Source organism: Hipposideros armiger, unplaced genomic scaffold, assembly GCF_001890085.2.
Source record: "Hipposideros armiger isolate ML-2016 unplaced genomic scaffold, ASM189008v1 scaffold_64, whole genome shotgun sequence".
Lineage (NCBI taxonomy): Eukaryota > Metazoa > Chordata > Mammalia > Chiroptera > Hipposideridae > Hipposideros > Hipposideros armiger.
The window spans coordinates 1736143-1756006 of NW_017731414.1; the positions used below are offsets into that span (position 1 = coordinate 1736143).

The following is a 19864-nucleotide window of genomic DNA, read 5'->3' on the forward strand; positions in this document are numbered from 1 at the left end:
AGTGTCACTGGCCCTCATATGTGGGATCCGAACCGGGGCCCTCTGGCATCCCAAGCGAGTTCTTAACCATCGCGCCACTCGGCCGGCCCTAGTGATTTTTTAAAGAAAGAAAGTATCTGTATTGTATTTATTTCTGAGTAGTTGATGTATGTATGTACATGGTGCAAAAAATGTTGGAGGTATCTCCCCTCCACCCCCACTTTCACCCTCCCTTCCCACATCCGAGTTCCCACCCCAAAGGCCCTGGTGTTATCAATTTCTTACTCTTCCTTTCTGATATTTTTGCTGCCTTTGCAAATACATTTGTGTGCACCTGTCTTTCTCTTGCATTTGTTTTTCATTCCATAAATGCTTACACACTGGCTTTTTAAAAATTATGATAAAATGTACATGACATAAAACTTACCACAAACCATTTTAAAGTGTACAGCTCGGTGTCATTAAATACATTCACCATGTCTTACAGCCATCACCTCTATCTAGTTCCAGAACATTTTATCACCCCAAAAGGAAACCTGGTCCCAATGAGCAGTCACTCCCCATTCTCCCTCCACCATCTCTGGCAACCACTAATCTTTCAGTCTCTATGGATTTGCCATTGTGGGCATTTCATATAGATGGAATCATACACTATGTGGCCTTTTGTGACTAGCTTCCTTCCCTTGGCATGGTGTTTTCAAGGTTCATTCTTGTATGTATCAGAACTTTGTTCCTTTTTATGGCTGAGTAATAACCCATAGTATGGGTGGACTACGTTTTGTTTATCGATGCATCCCTTGATGGACATTTTATCTTTACATTGGGGCGATTGTGAATAGTGTTACAGGACATTCAATGTACAAGTATTTGAACACAGTACTTTGAATTGTTTTGGGTTTATACCTAGGCCTGTGGAATTCCTGGGGCCTGTGGTAACTATGTTTAACTTCTTGAGGAACTGCCAAAGTTTCCACTGCAGCTGCACCATTTTATTGCATTTGGCTTTCCAATGTAACCAACTTGCTTTTTTTTCTTTTTTTTTAAGAGTCCTTCATCTTCCTCTCTGCCCCTTCATCTTACGTACCATGGACACTGCATTAGTGGTTACACTAATGTAACAACATTAGTGTTTACAGTGTTGCAAGCCAATACTTGAACACACATCTTGGCTGCTCCAGCCAGGATTTTTTTTGGCTCTATTTGTCCTCCCCTAAAGACATGCTCATGTGCTCTTGCTCCAAATCCTAACCCCTCCCATGTGTGACCTGGGACAAATGGCTTAGCTGCTCTGGGCCTCAGTTTCCTCACTTGCAAAATGGGATAAGAATAGTTCCTCCTTCCAAGGGTTTTGGGAGATTAAAAAAAGAGAACCCCAGTGATACACTTGAACAGTATCTGTGGGTGGTTTGGGTACCAGTGAACACAAGCCTTACTCCCAGTCCCTCTTGGCAGCAGCCTGGGACTCAGTTTTTGCCCCTCAGCCCTGATTCTGGGTGCTATCAGTTTTCTCCCTATTTTCTGGTGTGATGGAGGAAAATGAAACCCACTGTGACTTACCTCTCTTCACATCCCAGGCTTCTAGCAACACATGCACTTTGCACCAGACACTTATTACGTATTTGAGCTATAAAACCTGATTCTGGGTGAGATTTTCATTCTGTTCTCTTCTCCAGCTTGGTTTGGGTCTTGCTCCCACGGCCAGATGAGGCCGGCTCTGAATTTTCTGAATTCTACCTGAAGCTGCCAGAGACCAAAATAGCCGCTGAGTGTGTGACCTCCACTCTGAACTTGCAAACAGCTCCTGGGCAGTCCAGAGACGTCTGCCCTGGGTATTCTGAGGCCCTGGCCAGAGGCATACTGGCCTTCATCAGCACACTGGCTAATTGGGGGCAAAGGCTGCTTGGAATGAGATGTCAGTTACCCAAGTCCAAAATCCAGCCCTGTTTCTGAGAATGTGGCCAGAAACTCAGCTTTATTTTTCTGACTGTTTTTGGTGGAATTCTGGCCTCTGATGAATGTTGGTGGGGGACCAGCTGCGTGCCAGGTTTATATTGGGTGCAGAGACACAGCTGTAATGGAGATGTCCTTGGCATGGAAGTCCTAACCCTTATGTCAGAGAAAATGGGAAATAAATGAGAAAAGTGGTGCCTATAAAGGAATGATTTCTGAAAGTGATCGCTGTTGTGAAGAGGATAAAATAAGGAAATGAGATGGAATTACTGGGGGGGGGTAATTTCAGCCAGGGAGGTAAGGAGGGCCTCTAGGAAGAGGTGACAGGGAGGGCCCCTAGGAGAAGGTGACATTTCAGCTGAGCCCTGAGGGAGAGAAAGCAGCTAGGTTTGTGGTATCTGCGGGACGTGTTCCAGGCAGAAGGCAGAGCAAGCTGCAAAGGCTCTGAGGTAGGATTGTGTTAGGCTCTTGGAGGACTGCTGGGGCTCGAGTGGGTTGAGTGTGGGAAGATGGAGGGAGAAGAGGCCAAGATCTCTGGGCCACATCAGCCTCATTAGCAACATAGGATCCTGCAGAGAACCTTCTGGCACCACCCACTTGTGGGTGCCAAGTTTTTGTTCCCCAGCTCGACCTCTTGGCCTGAATACCATTTCTGTGACCCCAGGAGGCCCTAGCTGAGTGGCCTTCCGAACTATGCCTCAGGTTCCTCATCTGTAAAACGAGGTGAATAACGGAACCTTGCTCATAGGAAGTGTGTGTGTGTCTGGCGGGGGGGGGGGAGCAGACAGTTCACGACAGTAGGCATACAGCAGATGCTAAAAGAACACTTGTGGAATAAATAACCGGCTTATCCTCAGCGCCTGACTCATTCCCTCATTCCCTACGGGACGAACGGTCCCCATCTTACGGGTGGGGAAACTGAGGCTGGGGAAGGCGGGGGACAGGCGGCGCTCCTGGGTTGAGCACCGGGCTCGGGGCGCGTATGCTGCGTCTCGGCCCCGGGGGCGCGCACGCCGAGAAGCCCGGCCTGGGTGGGTGGGACCGGTGGGAGCGAGCATGGCCGGGGGTGTGGCCAGGGCCGGGCGGCGGGACCGTGGGCGGGACCTGGGCGTGGCCGGGCGGCGGCGGCGGCGGCGTAGGACGCGCCAGTTCGGACTCAGGCGGGTTTGAGGTGCAGCGGGAGCGCCATGGAGCAGCCCCGGAAGGCGGTGGTAGTGACGGGTACGCGCTGATGGCGGCGGCCGGGGGCGGGGCGGGCAGCCCCCGGGGCGGCGGGGCCGGGAGGGGCGCGGTGGCCCGGGCTGGGCAGGTACTGGAAGTTGTGCCCGGTTTAGAAGATGTCATTGCCCGCAGGAGCCCAGCTGGGTCGGCGCGATGTAGAAAGTGAAGGGGGCGCTCCTGTGGTCCTAGTGTCAGGGTCGAGGCGGGCAGGGGCTTGAGGGTCCGGTCGAGTGCCCCGCGCCGAGCAGGGCCCTCTGGCGTCTTTCCTTCCCCGGGTGGACACTGACCCACCAGGCACCTGCCTGTTCCGTCTGGCCGGCCGGTGGACTGGACTGAACTCCTCCTCCTGCTCCTTCCTTGGTCGGGCCTGTTCCCACCCCCGGCCCCAGGGGACAAAGGCCGATTTGCGGGCAGGAAGTGCCCCGGTGACAGATGAACCTCCTGCCAGCCACTGCTCCCCGAGCCCTGCATTAATGGGGGACTGCTCCTGAGAGTCAGGCCAAGTGGAGCTTGGGGGACTTCGGGTGCCTGGCCGCCCTCCGGTTGTGCCAGGGATCGTCTTGGTCAAAGTCTTTTCTGCCCGAGCTGTTTGTGGGTGAACCCAGTCCCCGCTGTCACCAACTCCCTGTCACCAACTCCCGAAACTAACTGTTCCTCCTTGAGGAGACTCCACCTCGTGGCCACGTGGGCGTCAACTTCCGCCAGGTGTGTGACTCGGGGGTCATTTTGATCCGCTGTCTGGAGGGGTCGAAGTGGGAAACCCAGCTAAGGTTCACACAGATGTTCTATGGCCGGGGAGGGTAGGACTGGTCCTGGAATTCCCAGGAAGATGGAAGAAGCCACTCACTCACCTGATTAACAGGTGTGTGTAATTGGGGGGAGGGTCACCGCCCTCTGCAGCCCTCCTGTGTCTGGTTCTTTGTTGCTCTGGTGCTGATTATGCAGGCACCCACACTCCTGGGCATTTTCCTTTCATGAGCTCATGATATCTTAACTGTCTCCATTTTGCAGAGAGGGAAACTGAAGCTCACAGAAGTTTGTAAGCTTGTAAGTGGTTGAGCAGTCCATGCAGGAGGAGAGAGGGAGTGGAGAGGTCCTGACTCAGCTTGTGTGTGTGTTGGGGGGGACGGAGGGCGAGAGGTCCTGCTGGTTCAGTGCACAGCATCTCTCTCAGGCCCTGACACCACTTGGGACCCTTGGCCCAGCTGGAGTGACCCATGCTTCCCTGGCAGCCTCTCTTGAAGATGTTTATTTTTTAGGCAGGGTGACAGGGTGATGAGAAGAGGGAAACAAGTCATGGGTCTGGGTTTGAACCCAGCTCTTCCATCTTCTCGCTGTGTGACCTTGGGCAGCTGGCTTCACCTCTCTGGGCCTCAGTCCTACTTCTGTGAAATGGGCCCAAGAAACACCATTGCCTGAAAGGGAATGCAGTGAGACTGAATGCCACAGTGCATGCAGAGCACTTAGCACATTTCTGGGCAACTGTCTTGGTTTGTAAATGGGGCTGGAGTTTGAGCAAGTGGGGAGGAGGGTGTCTAGACAGCCTGGCCTGAAGATACCCACACGTATCCTTTAAGGGCCATTCTTCATTCAGTGGTGATTAACAGAGTGCCTACAGCTCCTTGCATTTCCAGAATGGGGGAGAGGCCCCACAGGAAGACAGTGATAAAATAATTATACACTGGGTCAAGCACAGTGGAGAAAGTTGAGAAGGGAACAAGGCTAGCCTTTTCTGGGGCAGAAGGAGACCACTGGCCTTTTGCCGGACACAAGAGTCAGGCATAGGTGAGGAAAGGAAAGGACACACAGCTTCAGTTAAGAGCAGACAAGTGTTTGTGTGTGGAAGTGGGCAGCTCTAAAGCACCACTGGGTTTGCCCCAGCACTAGGGACAAGCCCCTGACATTGTCCCAGATGGCAGCTGCTCCTGCAGCTCCCTGCTCTGTTCTCCCACGTGGAGGCAACAGCCTTGCTCTGGGCAGGCTAGGAAGGGCCACTGTGCGGTGACATGATGCTTTTACTGTTTTTTCAGGGTTTGGTCCTTTTGGGGAGCACACTGTGAATGCCAGCTGGATTGCAGTCCAGGTAACTCGGATCCGGAGGGTAGGAATCAGGCTTGGGGCTGGGCTCCTGCTGGAAATATTTGGCACCAAAGAAAGGGAATCTACAACGAGAACATCTCCTGTGAAGCTTCCTGAGAAATATTTCAGCCTGATGTGCACATCTTCCCAGATAGCAATGCTGTTGCTTTTGTGTGTTGAGCACTGCTCTGGACCAAGCATTTTCTGTAGCCCAGCAATCTGAATTTTTCTAACAACCCCTGCGTGGTTAAGAGCAGTTATTCCTGCACCCACTTTACAGATGAGGAAACTGAGGCCCAGAAAAAGTTATCTGAAGTCACACAGCCAGAAAACCGGAGTGGCATTATCTCAGAATTGTCCCATGCCTCAGCCAGGTTTGGGAGAGACCAGGCAGAGATATTGGGGGAATGTAGTAACTGTAGAGAGGGTGCAGTGACCCTCACTGGTGCCTCCCAGCAGCTGGGGGAGGAGAAGGTTGCATATTGTGGGGGCCCTTTCCCTCTGTCCTGAGCGGGGTGTTAGCCAGTGAGCCTTGCAGTCTTTGTCAGATGGGGCATTTGGAGGGACAGACTGGGGAACAATGGGCAGAGAGAAAGAGAGAACAGTTTCTCCTTATATAAATCAGATCTGCAGAGACCAGAGCCCAACTCGAGTTAATCCTAGCCCATTAGCTCCTTGATTTAAAGCATTGCCTGTTTTCCACTCCAGAGCCCTGAATTTGGAGAAATCTCGATGGGTCAATCCCTAATTGGGCCTCTCCCCACCTTTTTTAATCACCCCTGCTCCAGACCTCAAACATCTTGGCCACTTTCCTTTTTTTTTTTTTTTACCCCACTTTGCAAGTAGGACAGAGGACAGGGTCCCCGGGACCTTGCAGATGGGAACATGTCCGAGTCTTTGCTCATCGCACCCGCTCCCTGGAGCCCCAGACAAAGAGGAAACAGCGTGTTTCTGAAGACGTGTGTGTCTGGCTTTGTGCGCGTTTCAGACCAGAGCCTTCACGGGGCTGAGTGGACACAAAGCCGTGTGTCTGAATTCCTGGGCCCCAGACACGATGATCTGCATCTAAATAGGAGAAAAATCAATTAAACAATCTTTGGAAATCCCTCTGAGCTTTGGGACTCTGGCGGGGGATGGCAGCTTTTCATCCTGCTGCCTGAGGGGAAATACCCCTTCTGTTTCAGTTGCTCATCTCTCCAGACCTCGCCTCTGGAAGACTTTCAATTTTCTTCCTCAAGTTTATGAAACAAGAAAGGATTCTCCACCATTCCCCAGCTAAAAAGATGCCAACTTGCCAAGATTTGATTGTTTACCCTTTTGGGAAAAACTGGAGTGGCACAGACATCCTTTGAATTCGTGCCCTCATGTAAATATGGAATTTTACACACATGTGTATGGAACAGGATCTAGAACACTCCAGCCTCCTCCTTGTCCTTCCTTGTTTCAGAAGCCCCTTGTGCCCCTCCTAGCTGTCTCCCTGTCTGCCACCCCCATGCCCGATAAACCTCCCGCTGACTATTGCCACCGCAGGTGAGTCTTGCCTATTCTAGACGCGGTGTCAGTGGAGATGTGCTGGATCCTGCGCCTTCTGCGCAGCATAACGTCTGTGCAACTCGCTCAGGGGTTGCCCCAGAGCTGCATGGGTGCTTTTTAGTTGCCCTGGATGAAACAGATTTGCCTGTGAAAAGAGTGCAGCTGTTGGATGGGTCAAATCTATCCCTCAAGAAAATAGGCCTCAAGTGTGCTTGGTGTGGTCCAGACTTGAGTTGCAGGAGCAGCTGACATCAGTCACCTGATGGGGGTGGGGGGTGGGGGGCTTGGTTAAATGGAGCATTGTTACTTCCTGTCCTAACTGATTTTTTAGAAGCCTACATTGCCATCTGCAGAAGGAACCCCTCCTCTCTCAGGGACCAACTAACTTCTCTCCCTCCCTCTCCCTCTCCCTCTCCCTCAGCCTCCCCCCCCACCCCCGGCCCTTCAGTCTCTTTCAGTTTCTCTTGGCCTCTCTGTTGGTATGTGTCTGTTTCTGCCTCTCAATTGGTGTGTGCCTCTCCCCTTCTCTTTACATCTCTCCATCTCTCTTTCTGTTTTTCTCTGTCTCTCTCCCCTTCTATCTCTGTCTCTCTATTTCTCTTGACCTTCTGTGAGTCTCAGTCTCCCTCTGTCTCTCTTCCCTTCTCCATCTCTCTTCATCTCTCTGTCTTTTGCTCCCACCCCCCGCCCCCATCTGACCTTCCTTCTTCACGCTGTAAGTGAATTTGCTCCCCAGCAAAGGGTGAACTCTTTAACACCCGCCATGTCAAGAGGTGGGAATTGTGGGAACTGAGGGGTGACCCCCCTTTTTCATCTTTCCTCAGGATGGTGCTCCTTAGCACCTCTCACAGGAGGGACTTTATTCTTTGTGTGTCCCATCTCTGCCAGGGGGTGTGGGATACCAGCTGCATGTCTCTCTTCCTAGGAGGCCCAGGTAGGTGTCAAGGACTGGGACCCCCTTGGGGCCGTCTGGAGCCTTCCCTGCCTTAGTGGGCAAGGAGTAGCCCGGTCACAGGTCCTGGTGATATCACAGGACAATTACTGCCACAGTGAGTCTAGACAGACCTGCTAAGGATATTAACCAGGGAACAAAGGGGGTCTTTGTTGTGGGGTCAAGGGAATCGGTCAGACGCAGCCGCGCAGCGGGGTCTTGTCAGGTAGACAGGGTGTAGACAATGCACCGTCTGGGGCACCCGAGCCTGTTCCGTTCCCTTCCTTTCACGGTGTATGCTCAGCACTTGCTGCAAAGTGTTATGGGACTTGGGGTATGCTGCCAGCCCCCCAGGAGAACCGGTTGGCCCTGTCAGAACAGAAAGTTTTCACAGGCAAAGAATTTAGCGAGAGTTTATGGGCCACCCACTTCTTGTAATTTCAGACAAACATCATAGCTGCTCTTTACCCTCCGTTGCCCTTTTTGAAATTGGTGGATAATTTGCATAAAGCTACATGTGCTGATCTTCAGTATCCCTGTCACTTCAGTGAAAAGTATTTATGCCCATGTCTCCAATCAAGATAGAGGACGTTACCATCCACCCAGAACATTCCCTCCTGCCTCCCCATCCTGCCCTGGGAGCTGCTGCCGTCCTGAGCTCCGTAACCGTAGAGGAGTTTTGCTTGGTCTTGAACATACAGCACAGCCTCTGTGCCCTTGTGTGCTGCTTGCTTTTGTTCAGTCTGCGTTGGTGCGGGGGGTCAACTGGCTCTTTTCCCGACTTACCCCTCCTCCAATTGCCATTGAGATTGGGGGGCTTCAGGGTTTGCTCCCTAAGAATAAAGCAACAGGGACACCCCTGTCAGGGTCTTTGGCGAATATGTCTCGCTGTGGGGCTGCTGGCCATGGGGTGTGTGCATATTTTTTATGGTGATTTTCATAGTTTAGATATTTTTTTCCCAGTTGGAGAGGAGCTAGGTGGGCACCCAGAGGACATGAAAAGCAAAGGTTAGGTCAAGACAGTGACTCACTCTGTGGCTCCCTGGTGACGCCAGCTCTTTTCCTGCCACTAAGACTTGACGTAGGCAAGTGGCCATCCCGCTAATGCTGGAAAAGGGGGCAGTGGGGTTCACAAGGAAGGTCTGTCACCCTGAGCCGGGCATCCAGACTTGGTGCATCCTATCATGTTGGCCACTGGAAGGGTTTCTCTTCCCCCAGGAGGGTTCCTTGGATTGGTCTCTAATCAAATTCGCAGCATCCTTGGTCCCTCTGCCCTCGAAGGTGGTGCCACCAAATTGACTTGTTTGGGCTTGTGAAGGGCTTGGTTTGCGGACAACTCGTTGACTGAAAATCTGAACAAATAAAGGCGATCCTTTTAAGTCCTCACTCTGCCTGAGATATGGATTCTTCTAATTCCTGGCCTTTCAACCTATTTTCTGTTGCCAGAAGCATCTGCCAGGACCATGGGGGAAAAGACTTGGGGTGGAGGGAGGAAAATTTCAAGCCGCAAGGGACAGGAAGGTAAGAACAAGTGGGGTCATCGTAGATGGGGTGTAAGGATAAATGAGATGGTTTAACCCATGCCAAGATAAAGCCTTTGCTGGAGACTTCTCCCAACCCTGGCCGGGTGGGGTGAAGAAACAACCATCTTTATCCCCATTCAACTAAAAAATTGACAAGTTATAAGAATAATGCAAAGTCTTTTCACACCCATGTTCCCCAACTGTTAACATTATATTAAATTTGTTTTTTCTCTGTAGATACATAGATAGGTAAATATAATTTTTTAAAAATTATTTTTCTTCTAAGTCATTTTTTTGTGGTAAGATATACATAATATAAAATATACCATCTTAATAGTTTTTAAATGCACAGTTCAGTAGCATTAAGCATATTCGCACTGTGGTGAATGGTGATTCATCTCCAAGACTTGTTCATCTTCCCAAACTGAAACTCTGTCCCCATTAAACTCTAACTCCCCATCCCCTCCCTCAGCCCCTGGCACCCACCATCTACTTCCTGTCTCTATGAATTTCACTACTGTAGGGACCTCATAAGTGGAATCATACAGTATTTGACCTTTTGTGACTGGCTATTTCATTCAACATGTTTTTGAGGTTAATCCACATTGTAGCAGGTGTTAGAATTTCCTTCCTTTTTAAAGCTGAATAATATCCTATTGTATTTATATACCACATTTTGTTTATCCAGTCATTAGTTGATGGACACATGAGTTGTTTTCACCTTTTGGCTATTTTGAATGTGGAAGAAAAAGGGGCCATATACTAAACCTGACAAGCTCGGAGGAGTCCAGCATGGCAGGCCCTGCAAACTCAGAGACCAAAATTAACTACATAGCCAATGGATTTCATGTAACTCCTTATGTTTCCTCCTTTGATTCTAATGTATAAAATAAGCTACAAAATTGCCATTGTCTGGAGTATTTTCTTAACCTGTTGAGATTTTCCTCCCCGGTAATTGTCGTCAGTTTGGCTCAAATAAACTCATTAAAATTCTCTACAGGTTTGGACGTTTCTTACGTCAACATGAATAACACTGCTATGAACATAGGTGTACAAATATCTGTTCAAGTCCCTGCTTTCAATTCTTTTGGGTATATACCTAGTCGTGGGATTGCTGGAGCATATGGTAATTCTATGTTTAATATTTTTGAGGAATGGACTTACTGTTTTCAACAGCGGCTGCACCATTTCATGTTCCCACCATAGTGCACAAAGGTTCCAATTTATCCACAACCTCACCAACACTTGTTATTTTTCTTAAAAAAAGAAAAAACTATCCTGGTGAGTATGAAGTGGTATCCCATGGTTTTGATTTGCATTTCCCTGATGGATTAATCATGTTGAACATCTTTTCATGTTTATATTATTGGTCATTTGTATGTATTTCTTTGGAGAAATGTCTGTTCATGTCCTTTGCCCGGTTTAAAATTGGGTTGTTAGGGTTTTTTCTTTTTAATTAAGTTGTAGTCATTCTTTATATGTTCTAGATTTTGGTCCCTTGTCAGATATGTGATTTGAAAATATTTTCTCTCATCCCATTCTCATTTCACTCTGGTGATTGTGTCCTTTGCACAAAAATTTTTATTTTTATGAACTCTAATTTCTCTAGTTTTTCTTTTATGGTCTGTGCTTTTGGTGTCATTGAATTTGTTTTTAAGACAGAAAAAGAGCTCAGTGGGTCTCCTGTTGGGGACTAGGAAAACTCATTTATAAACCCTAAAGTTTTTCCCTGTCTCTAAGATATACTGAGTCTGAGGTCAGAAAGCAGCTTTGTTTTGACAGTATCACTTGCTGGTCAATAGGTATTGATCTTGAAGTGCAGCAAGGCCACTTCTTAGATTTTATGCCTCACACATTGTGTGAGAAATGTGCACAAGGATGTTCATGGCAGCATGGCTTATAATTGAGAAAAATTGGAAGCCACTTAAATATTTCAGTGTAGTGGAATATTTAAATCCGTGGCAGCTAGTTTCTGAGATGGAATATTATGTGGCATGGAAAAGGGGGGAGGAACAGGATTTAGATGTAACAATATAGCTAGATCTCCAAAACCACCTGCTGAGTGGAGAAAACAGTTACCAAAGGATACAAATGATGTACAAATAAATACTATGTGTTTTCTCAGATAGGTGTGCATGGGACTGCATGGATGTGTATCTGTTAACAGTACTTGCCTCTAAAGTATGGGGATGGGACCTGGATTTGGGGTGAGGCAGCTTCAAACTTCATTTGTCTGGCTTTTTAAAAATATACTATTTTAACGTCCTTATTTACTAATTCTACCGTCTGTGTTGTTGCTGGATCTGTTTCTATTGATTGATTTTCCTCCTCATTCTGGGTAGTAGTTTTATTTCTTTGCATTTGCCTGGTACGTTTCAGTTAGATGCCAGACATTATAATTTTCATCTGATGGTATGCTGGATACTTTTGTGTTTGCTCGAAATATTCTTGAGCTTTGTTCTGAGATACAGTTAAATTATTGGAAACAGTTTCATCCTTTCAAGGCTTGCTGTTAAGTTTTGTTAGGACCAGAGCAGCCTTTATTCCCAGGGCTAGATTTTCCCCACTTCCTTATGAAGTTTTTCCACTCTGGCTGGTGGGTACACCAAGTATTTCCAGCCCCATGTGAGCTCTGAGGGTTGTTCTCTCTGATCTTTTCAAGTTGCTAGCTATGTCACCAGCCTCAGCATGTGCACTTAGGCCCATCAGTCCCTGGGTCCTCAAAAGGTCTCTGGATCAATATCCATTTCCACCCTCCCCTCTCTCTCCCTTCCTCCCTCCCCACCCACTTCCATCCCTCTTCTTCTCCCCTCTCCTCTCCCCAGCCACAACTCTCTTCTTTGGGACTCCACCCTGCAAACTGTAGCCTTCTTAACCCTTTCTAGAACCTCCTCTTTGACTCAACTAAATGTCTTGAGAACTTGTGATTTTACACATTTTATCTTTTTTTTCCCCCAGTAGTTCCAACAGGAAGGTAAATCTTGATTCCCGTGGCTCCATTTTAGCCAGAAGTTGTTGTTTTTAAGGAAGTGCATTTATTTTTTTGTTGTTTTTGTTTTTTTAAAGATTTTAGTGGGGAATTGGGAAGGGGAACAGCTGAGTTGTCCTTCAATCTTAGTTGTGGAGGGCGCAGTTAGTTCAGCGGCAAGTCCAGTCACCATCTGGCTGCCCATCGGCAGCTCAGGGCAGCTCAGCTCAAGGTGCCGTGTTCAATCTTAGTTGTGGGTGGGCGTAGCCACCATCCCATGTGGGAGTCGAGCTGGCAACCTAGTTGTTAGGAGCACATGCTCTCACCAGCTGAGCCATCCTGCCACCTGTTGGCAGCTCAGCTCGGGTGCAGCTCACTGGCCCATGTGGGAATCGAACCAGCAGCCCTGTTGCTCAGAGCTTGTGCTCTTAACCAACTGAGCCACTCAGCTGGCCCCATGTTTTTTTTTGTTTTTTTTTTTTTGAAAAGCTGGGCCTGAAGCCAGGGAGCTTTTTTTATTTTTATTTTATTTTTTTTATTAAAGATTTTTTTTTTAATTGGGGAATTGGGGGGATGGGAACAGTGCTGGGGAATTGGGGAAAGGGGAACAGACAAGTTGCTGTCGTTTTGTTCTTCAATCTACTTATGGAGGATGTTGCTTCACTGGCCCAAGTTGGCACCATCATTGTGCTCTTCTCTGGCGAGGCAGATCAGTCTCTGGCTTCTGGACGGCCGCTCACGGCGGCTGCTGGCCGCTCACGCTGGCTGCTGGCCACACACGGTAGCCCATGGCAATCCACTGCCACAGGGACTGCAGCCTATGCCGTCGCTGGTGACTCACAGCAGCCCAGCTCCAGGTTGAGCTGTTGTTCAGCATCTTAGCTGTAGAGGGCAGTGTCTCTGGCCCTCATATGTGGGATCCGAACCGAGGCCCTCTGGCATCCCAAGTGAGTTCTTAACCATCGCGCCACTCGGCCGGCCCCCCCATGTTTTAAAATATAGTTTAAGTTTGCTTGTTCTGAGACTTTTTTAGGCACTGTGCCTTTCGTGTGTGTTTTTCTGTTTTTCCTCCCTATAACATGGGTAAAGATGAGGGAACTAAAGCACAGAGAAGGCGAGTGACTTGCCCAAAGTCACCCAGCTGGTGAGTGAGTGGGGGTAGGAACTGATCTGGTCACCCGTCTCTGGAGGCTATACCTCTGACTACCCTTCCCCATCCATGCAATTAAGAGCTACTTTTCTTTCTCTGCCTGCCTGCCTTCCTTCCTTCCTTCCTTCCTTCCTTCCTTCCTTCCTTTCTTTCTTTCTTTGAGATTAAGCTTATAAAACATAAAATTAACCATTTTAAAGTGTACAACTCAGTGGTATTTAGTACACTCACAGTGTTATGTAACCATCACCTCTATCTAATGCCAGAACATTTCCATCACCCCAGAAGGAGCCCCCGTTCCCATTAGCAGTCACTCCCCATCTACCCTCCCACAGTCCCTGACAACAACTAATCTGCTTTTTGTCTCTATAGATTTACCTGTTCTAGGCAGTTCATATAGATGGGATCACACTATGTGGCCTTTTGTGACATATCTTTTATTCAGCATGATGTTTCTGAGGTTCATCCACATTGTAACGTGTCGGTGCTTCATTCCTTTTTATGGATGAATCCCATTGTGTGGTTGGACCACATTTTGTTTGTTTATCCTTTCATCCATTGATAGACACTTGGGTTGTCTCTATTTTTTGCAGATTGTGAATAGTGAGGAGCTACTTTTATTTTATTATTCTTTTTAAAAAGATTTTTATTGGGGAATTGGGGGATGGGAACAGTGCTGGGGAAGGGGAACAGACAAGTTGCTGTCCTTTTGTTCTTCAGTCTAGTTGTGGAGGACGTTGCTTCACTGGCCCAAGTTGGCACCATCATTGCGCTCTTCCCGGGCGAGGCAGATCAGTCTCCGGCTTCTGGACAGCTGCTCACGGCGGCTGATGGCCACTCGCGCTGGCTGTAGGCTACACACAGTAGCCCATGGCAACCCACTGCCACAGGGGCTGCAGCCTACGCCGACGCTGGCGACTCACAGCAGCCCAGCTCCAGGTTGAGCTGTTGTTCAGCATCTTAGCTGTAGAGGGCAGTGTCACTGGCCCTCATATGTGGGATCTGAACCAGGGCCCTGGCATCCCAAGCCAGCTCTTAATCATCGCGCCACTCAGCCGGCCCAGGAACTACTTTTAAATGTAGGAAAAGATGAAAAGGAAAGAGGGATCCCAGCCAGCAGCTAGTCCAAATCCCCATTTATAGTTGAGGAAGGCAAGGCAACTCAGGAGGGTCCAGTATGTGTGCAGGGTCGCCTAGGCCTGTTTATTCACAGTCAAAACTTGAGCTGCTCGGTTGTTCTGCTGACATTCACAAGCACCTACTGGTGCACATCCTTTGCAGGGCTGAGAGAGCGTGTAAAGGGGCTGGTTGTCCTGAGGTCTTCTCAGGAGGGAGTCCAAGACATGAAGACTAAGGAGAAGTCAACTGACTGGAAAGTGAGGAAAAAGGCATTCCATGCAGAAGGAGCAGACAGTGCAAAGGCTCTGACGCAGGAGTTAGCCTGGTATATGCGAGACCGCATGCTGGAGACAATGAGCAAAAGGGGGATGAAGGGAGAGGAGGACAAGGAGATTAGCAGTGTCCAGATCCTGCAGGGCCTCATGGGCTGTTGTGGGTGTTGGGATTTTATTCTGAGTATGGCGGGAGCCACAGCAGGATGGAGATAAGGAAAGGGTGTGATGTGATTTTAGATTCTGCCTTGGGGGTCAGGAGGCTGGGTGGGGCAGTGTAGGGCAGGAGATGGTGGGGCTTGGTCACCAAATCAATTTGCCAAACAAAACTCAGGTGTATCCAGCAAACTTCAAGCAAACAGTGTTCCGTCCATGTTTGTGTGGTCAAAGTAATCACTCCAGTGTGCAGCGTGCAGAAAGTGGATGAGTGTTCATGAGATGGGGGAGCTGAAATGGTGATCACAGATCTCAAACCTCCAGCACTTTGACAGTGTGAAAAGCAATACGGTCATGTAGGAATCACGTGCCTGCTTTGTCTCCAAATCCTCAAACCCTTTAAAGAATATCTTCTCTGGTCCATTGCACTGTCCAGGAAGTTGAAGCTTAGATGAAAAAGGGAGCACGAAGAATAAAAATATGAATGACTGAGAAAAAGGATTGTGGGAGAAATGAAGTATTTACCAAGTATTCTCTTTGGTATGTTTAAAATGTTTTAAAATCAATGTCACACAAAACATAACCCCCTCACTCCCTTAGCCGTCTGCCTCAGCAGCAGTCTGCAGCTCACTCAGGTACCAGTTTGGGATCAGGTTTGCACTCTGCCCTCTTCTGTCTGGCTTTAGGATTTCTTGGGGGCCCTTCCTGGTTCCACATGTCACTGGGCTTGGTGAAAGGGATGAGGTCCCAGTTCCTGGTGTTGGCATTTGAGATGCCCCCAATACACCCACTGTGCCCCACCCACCCTCCAGGTGTCCTTGTCTCCAGGTAACCTGATACACCCACTTTAAGGTGTGATTTGGAATTATCTACCAGTGAGGAGGGACCTGCCTTTGCTGTGGATATTCTCCAGAGTCACTGTAGTGATTGGGTGCAGAGTTGGGACAGCATGGATAGCAAGGTCAAGGTGACTGGATAAGGAAATCTTGAAGCTGCTGCAGGAGATGCAAGAACTCACCTACAGCAAATTCAGTGAAGCCAGTCACAAAAAATGCTTCTCCTGAGACCCACCCACAGAAATGGATAACGTCTGCCAGTGATAGCATTTTAAAACCATTGCATGAGATCCAAGAATAAGAAACAGCCCTACTAGGGCTAGCTGAGTGACTCAGTTGGTTAAGAGCTCACTCAAGAGTGCGAGCTCTGAGCAACAGGGTCACCGGTTCTATTTCCGGCCAGAGCTGAGCTGCCAACAGGTGGCAGGATGGCTCAGCTAAAAAAAAAAAAAGAAACAGCTCTACTGATACTCATTATTTGGAGTATTAATTTTACTATGAAGAATGTTCAGAGTTTCATATTGAACTGAAACCTTCATCCGCAAACATCTGTGGGTACCAAGATGGCAAGATCACTGTTCCTCCAGCAAATTTGTTTCTGGGCTTACTGCACACTGAGCGTTGGCCCAGCCAGGTGGGGGGACCTGCAAATGGTTAACGGGTGGACCCTGGGTGGAGCACGTTGAGAATCCTGGGAAAGCATCAGTGTTTCCCCAGAAAAGCGTGCACACAGTGATCCATAGCCTATTTTTGCATATAATTCACAATGTTCTTAAACCACCTTGTGCCCAAGATGGTTAGAGGCTCCCTAAGGAGTTGGGTCCATCTATAAATGTATACTGAGACTTTGCTATGTACCATGTACCAAGTCTAAAAATAATTCTTATCAGGTATAACAGAGGGGAAGTGTAACAACAACAAAAACAGTAGTAATAGTAGGCAACATTATTTGAGCACTTTTAATATGCTAAGCATTGCTTGGAACTCTTAGTGTGAGTTCGTTCATTTAATGTTTTTAACCACCTTGCTCACAAGTACTTTTTTTTTTTTCAGCTGAGCCAGCTCAACGGCAGCTCAGCTCGGGCCGGGCATCGAACCACTGTTGCTCAGAGTTCACACTCTTGAGCAAGCTCTTAACCAACTGAGCCACTCGGCTGGCCCCCTCACAAGTACTTTTTTATCCCCATTTTATATGTGAAGAAACTGAGGCTCAGAGGGGTTAAGTAATGTGCCCAAGGTCACATAGGTAGGGTTCAAACTTGGGAACCTAGCTTCAGAGGCTGCAGCATCAGACCCACTGCTCATGGATGCACACAGAGAGTTTGAGAAGTACAGGTAGGGAAAGGGATGAGGGAGGAGTTTGGGGGTGGACGAGCACACTCATCTTCCCCCTCTGCACAGTGAGTCAGGAGCCCCGCCTGCTTTCTGAGGATGGGTCAGTTTATTATCTCCAGGGCGTGAATTGTCCCTGCAGCCCTCACCTAATGCCACAACACTCTCCTCTCGCTTCCAGGAGCTGGAGAAGCTGGGGCTTGGGGATAGCGTGGACCTGCATGTGTATGAGATTCCAGTTGAGTACAAGACTGTGCAGAGGCTCATCCCTGCCCTATGGGAGAAGCATAGCCCACAGGTGAGTGGAGCAAAGGCAGGTGCTTCCACGTCAGGACCTGCAGGTGGGCGCCCCACACAGGATGATTTATGTGGCTCTGTTCCTGCTCTGATCACATGTAATCACTTTTTTTTTTTTCAGAAATTTTATTGGGGGAGAGTGTATTTTTTCAGGACTCATCAGCTCCAAGTCAAGTAGTTGTCTTCAATCTAGTTGTAGAGGGCCCAGCTCCGTGGTCCATGTGGCAATTGAACCAGCAACACTGGTGTTATGAGCCTGCGTTCTAACCACCTGAGCTAACCAGCCGTCCCTGTAATCAACATCTTTAAAAAGTCACTAATGAGATATTTTACATTCTTTTTCTGTGCACAGTCTCCAAAATTTAGTGTGTTTTACACTTGACCGTACATCTTGATTTGTACCAGCCACATTTCAAGTGCTCAGTAGCCACTGTGGCCTGTGGCTGCCTATATTTTCATTGTTCACATATTTTATTACAATGCCCCTTCTGTGTATAAGCATACACACCAATAATTGATAGTTGAAGTTAAACCGTATTCAATTTGGTATCCTGCTTTTTATAAATATTTTATCATGAGCATTTAATCATCTAGGTCAGCGGTTCTCAACCTGTGGGTCACGACCCCTTTGGGGGTCGAACGACCCTTTCACAGGGGTCGCCTAAGACCATCGGAAAACAAGAAGATATTTACATTACAATTCATAACAGTAGCAACATTACAGTTATAGAGTAGCAACGAAAATAATTTTATGGTTGGGGGTCACCACAACATGAGGAACTATATTAAGGGGTCGCGGCATTAGGAAGGTTGAGAACCGCTGATCTAGGTCATTAAAAACTCTTCCTAAACATTGTTTTAATTTTTAGTAATTAATATAACCATTCTTCTATTATTGAGCATGCCACTTGTTGCTATATTTTTTCTCACTTTTAAGTGACCATTGAAAGATTATTACATCTCTGATTATTTTTAGGCTAGATTCCTAGAAGTTACACCTTGTCTTTTGCATTTGGCAATATATCTTGAAGATCTTTCCTTACAGAATTGCTTTGGGTATTTTAACTGCTACACAGTAGTTCATAATTTAGCCAACCCCCACAAGTGGCTAATTAGGCTGTTTCCAGTATTTGATTGTATTAACAAAGCTGGGGTGAACATCCTTGCATGTTTCACTTGGCATACCTTTCTGCAACAATGACTGTAGGGTCTATTCCAGCAGCAAGAGGTCAGAAACAATGTAACCCCTGGTAAAGCCTAGCGAGGATGCTGCCCTCTCCTTGGCCTGGGGGACCCCCAACTCTTATGGACAGACCCTGTTAAGCCCTACCTGTCTGTCTGCAGCTGGTGGTGCATGTGGGTGTGTCGGGCATGGCGACCACAGTCACATTGGAGAAGTGTGGGCACAACAAGGGCTACAAAGGACTGGACAACTGCCGCTTTTGCCCTGGCTCCCAGTGCTGCGTGGAAGATGGTCCTGAAAGCATTGACTCCATCATCGACATGGATGCTGTATGTAAGAGGGTCACTACACTGGGCCTGGATGTGTCGGTAACCATCTCACAAGATGCCGGCAGGTAGGGCACCATGGGGTGGGTGTGAGCAGAGGTTTCCCTCCTGCAAAAGCCCAGGCTGGTGCTGAACAAGCCAAGTGTGTTGACTTTGGCCTCTGTGGGCCAAACACTCATATGCATGAGCCATAGAGCTAAGCATATACACTTAACAGGTCCCACTGATTCTGATTCTGGATCTGCCCACTTCTCCCCACCCAGGCCCCTGCCATCTCCCATCTGGACGCTGCCCCAGCTGACTCCCTGGTGTTCCCCCTGTCACCGCTGCCCCAACTCTGACAGTCCTTCCACTCCAAACAGTCTGTTTTCTATGTTCGTTTCCTGTGACTGCTATAACAAAACCATAAACCTGGTGGCTTAGGACAACAGAAACTTATTCTCTCCTAGTTCCGGAAGCTAGAAGTCCAAAATCAAAGCGTTGGCAAGATGTATTCCTTCTTGAGGCTTTGAGGGAGAATCTGTTCTCTGCTTCTCTTCTGGCTTATGGTGCCTGCCAGCAACCCTTGGCGTTCCTTGGCTTGTAGATGCATCACCCCAACCTCTGGCTCTGCCTCTGTCTTCACATGGCCTTCTTATAAGGACACTAGTCGTTGGATTTAGGTCCCACCCTAGTCTAGTATGAGCTCATCTTAACTAATTACATCTGCCAATCCCCCCATATCCAAATAAAGTCTCATTCTGAGGTTCTGGGTGAACATGAATTTGAGAGGGAAACTATTACAAGGTCTTTTATAAATTTAAGTCAGATGATGTCCCTTCCTTGCTTAATCCCTCCTATAGCTCCCACTGCACCTAGAACAGCGGTTCTCAACCTGTGGGTCACACCCCTTTGGGGGTCGAACGACCCTTTCACAGGGGTCGCCTAAGACCATCGGAAAACAAGAAGATATTTACATTATGATTCATAACAGTAGCAAAATTACAGTTATAGAGTAGCAACGAAAATA

At 48.2% G+C, this 19864-nt stretch overlaps 1 protein-coding gene across 7 annotated transcripts in view; it reads left to right on the forward strand.

The window, feature by feature from the left end:
- PGPEP1 (pyroglutamyl-peptidase I) overlaps positions 1–19864 on the forward strand; it is a 31777-nt gene that overhangs the window by 7896 nt on the left and 4017 nt on the right. The window contains exons 1-5 of one of the 7 annotated variants that reach the window (XM_019642006.1): positions 3051–3150; positions 5181–5233; positions 9140–9214; positions 17231–17347; positions 18691–18923. In XM_019642006.1, the coding sequence (XP_019497551.1) occupies positions 3117–3150; positions 5181–5233; positions 9140–9214; positions 17231–17347; positions 18691–18923 (512 nt within the window). In that variant the 5' untranslated portion in view covers positions 3051–3116. Of the gene's footprint in view, positions 1–3050; positions 3151–3219; positions 3856–5180; positions 5234–9139; positions 9215–15013; positions 15422–17230; positions 17348–18690; positions 18924–19864 lie in introns of those variants that run through there. The other 6 variants (XM_019642013.1, XM_019642007.1, XM_019642009.1 and 3 more) reach the window with 6 other exon arrangements.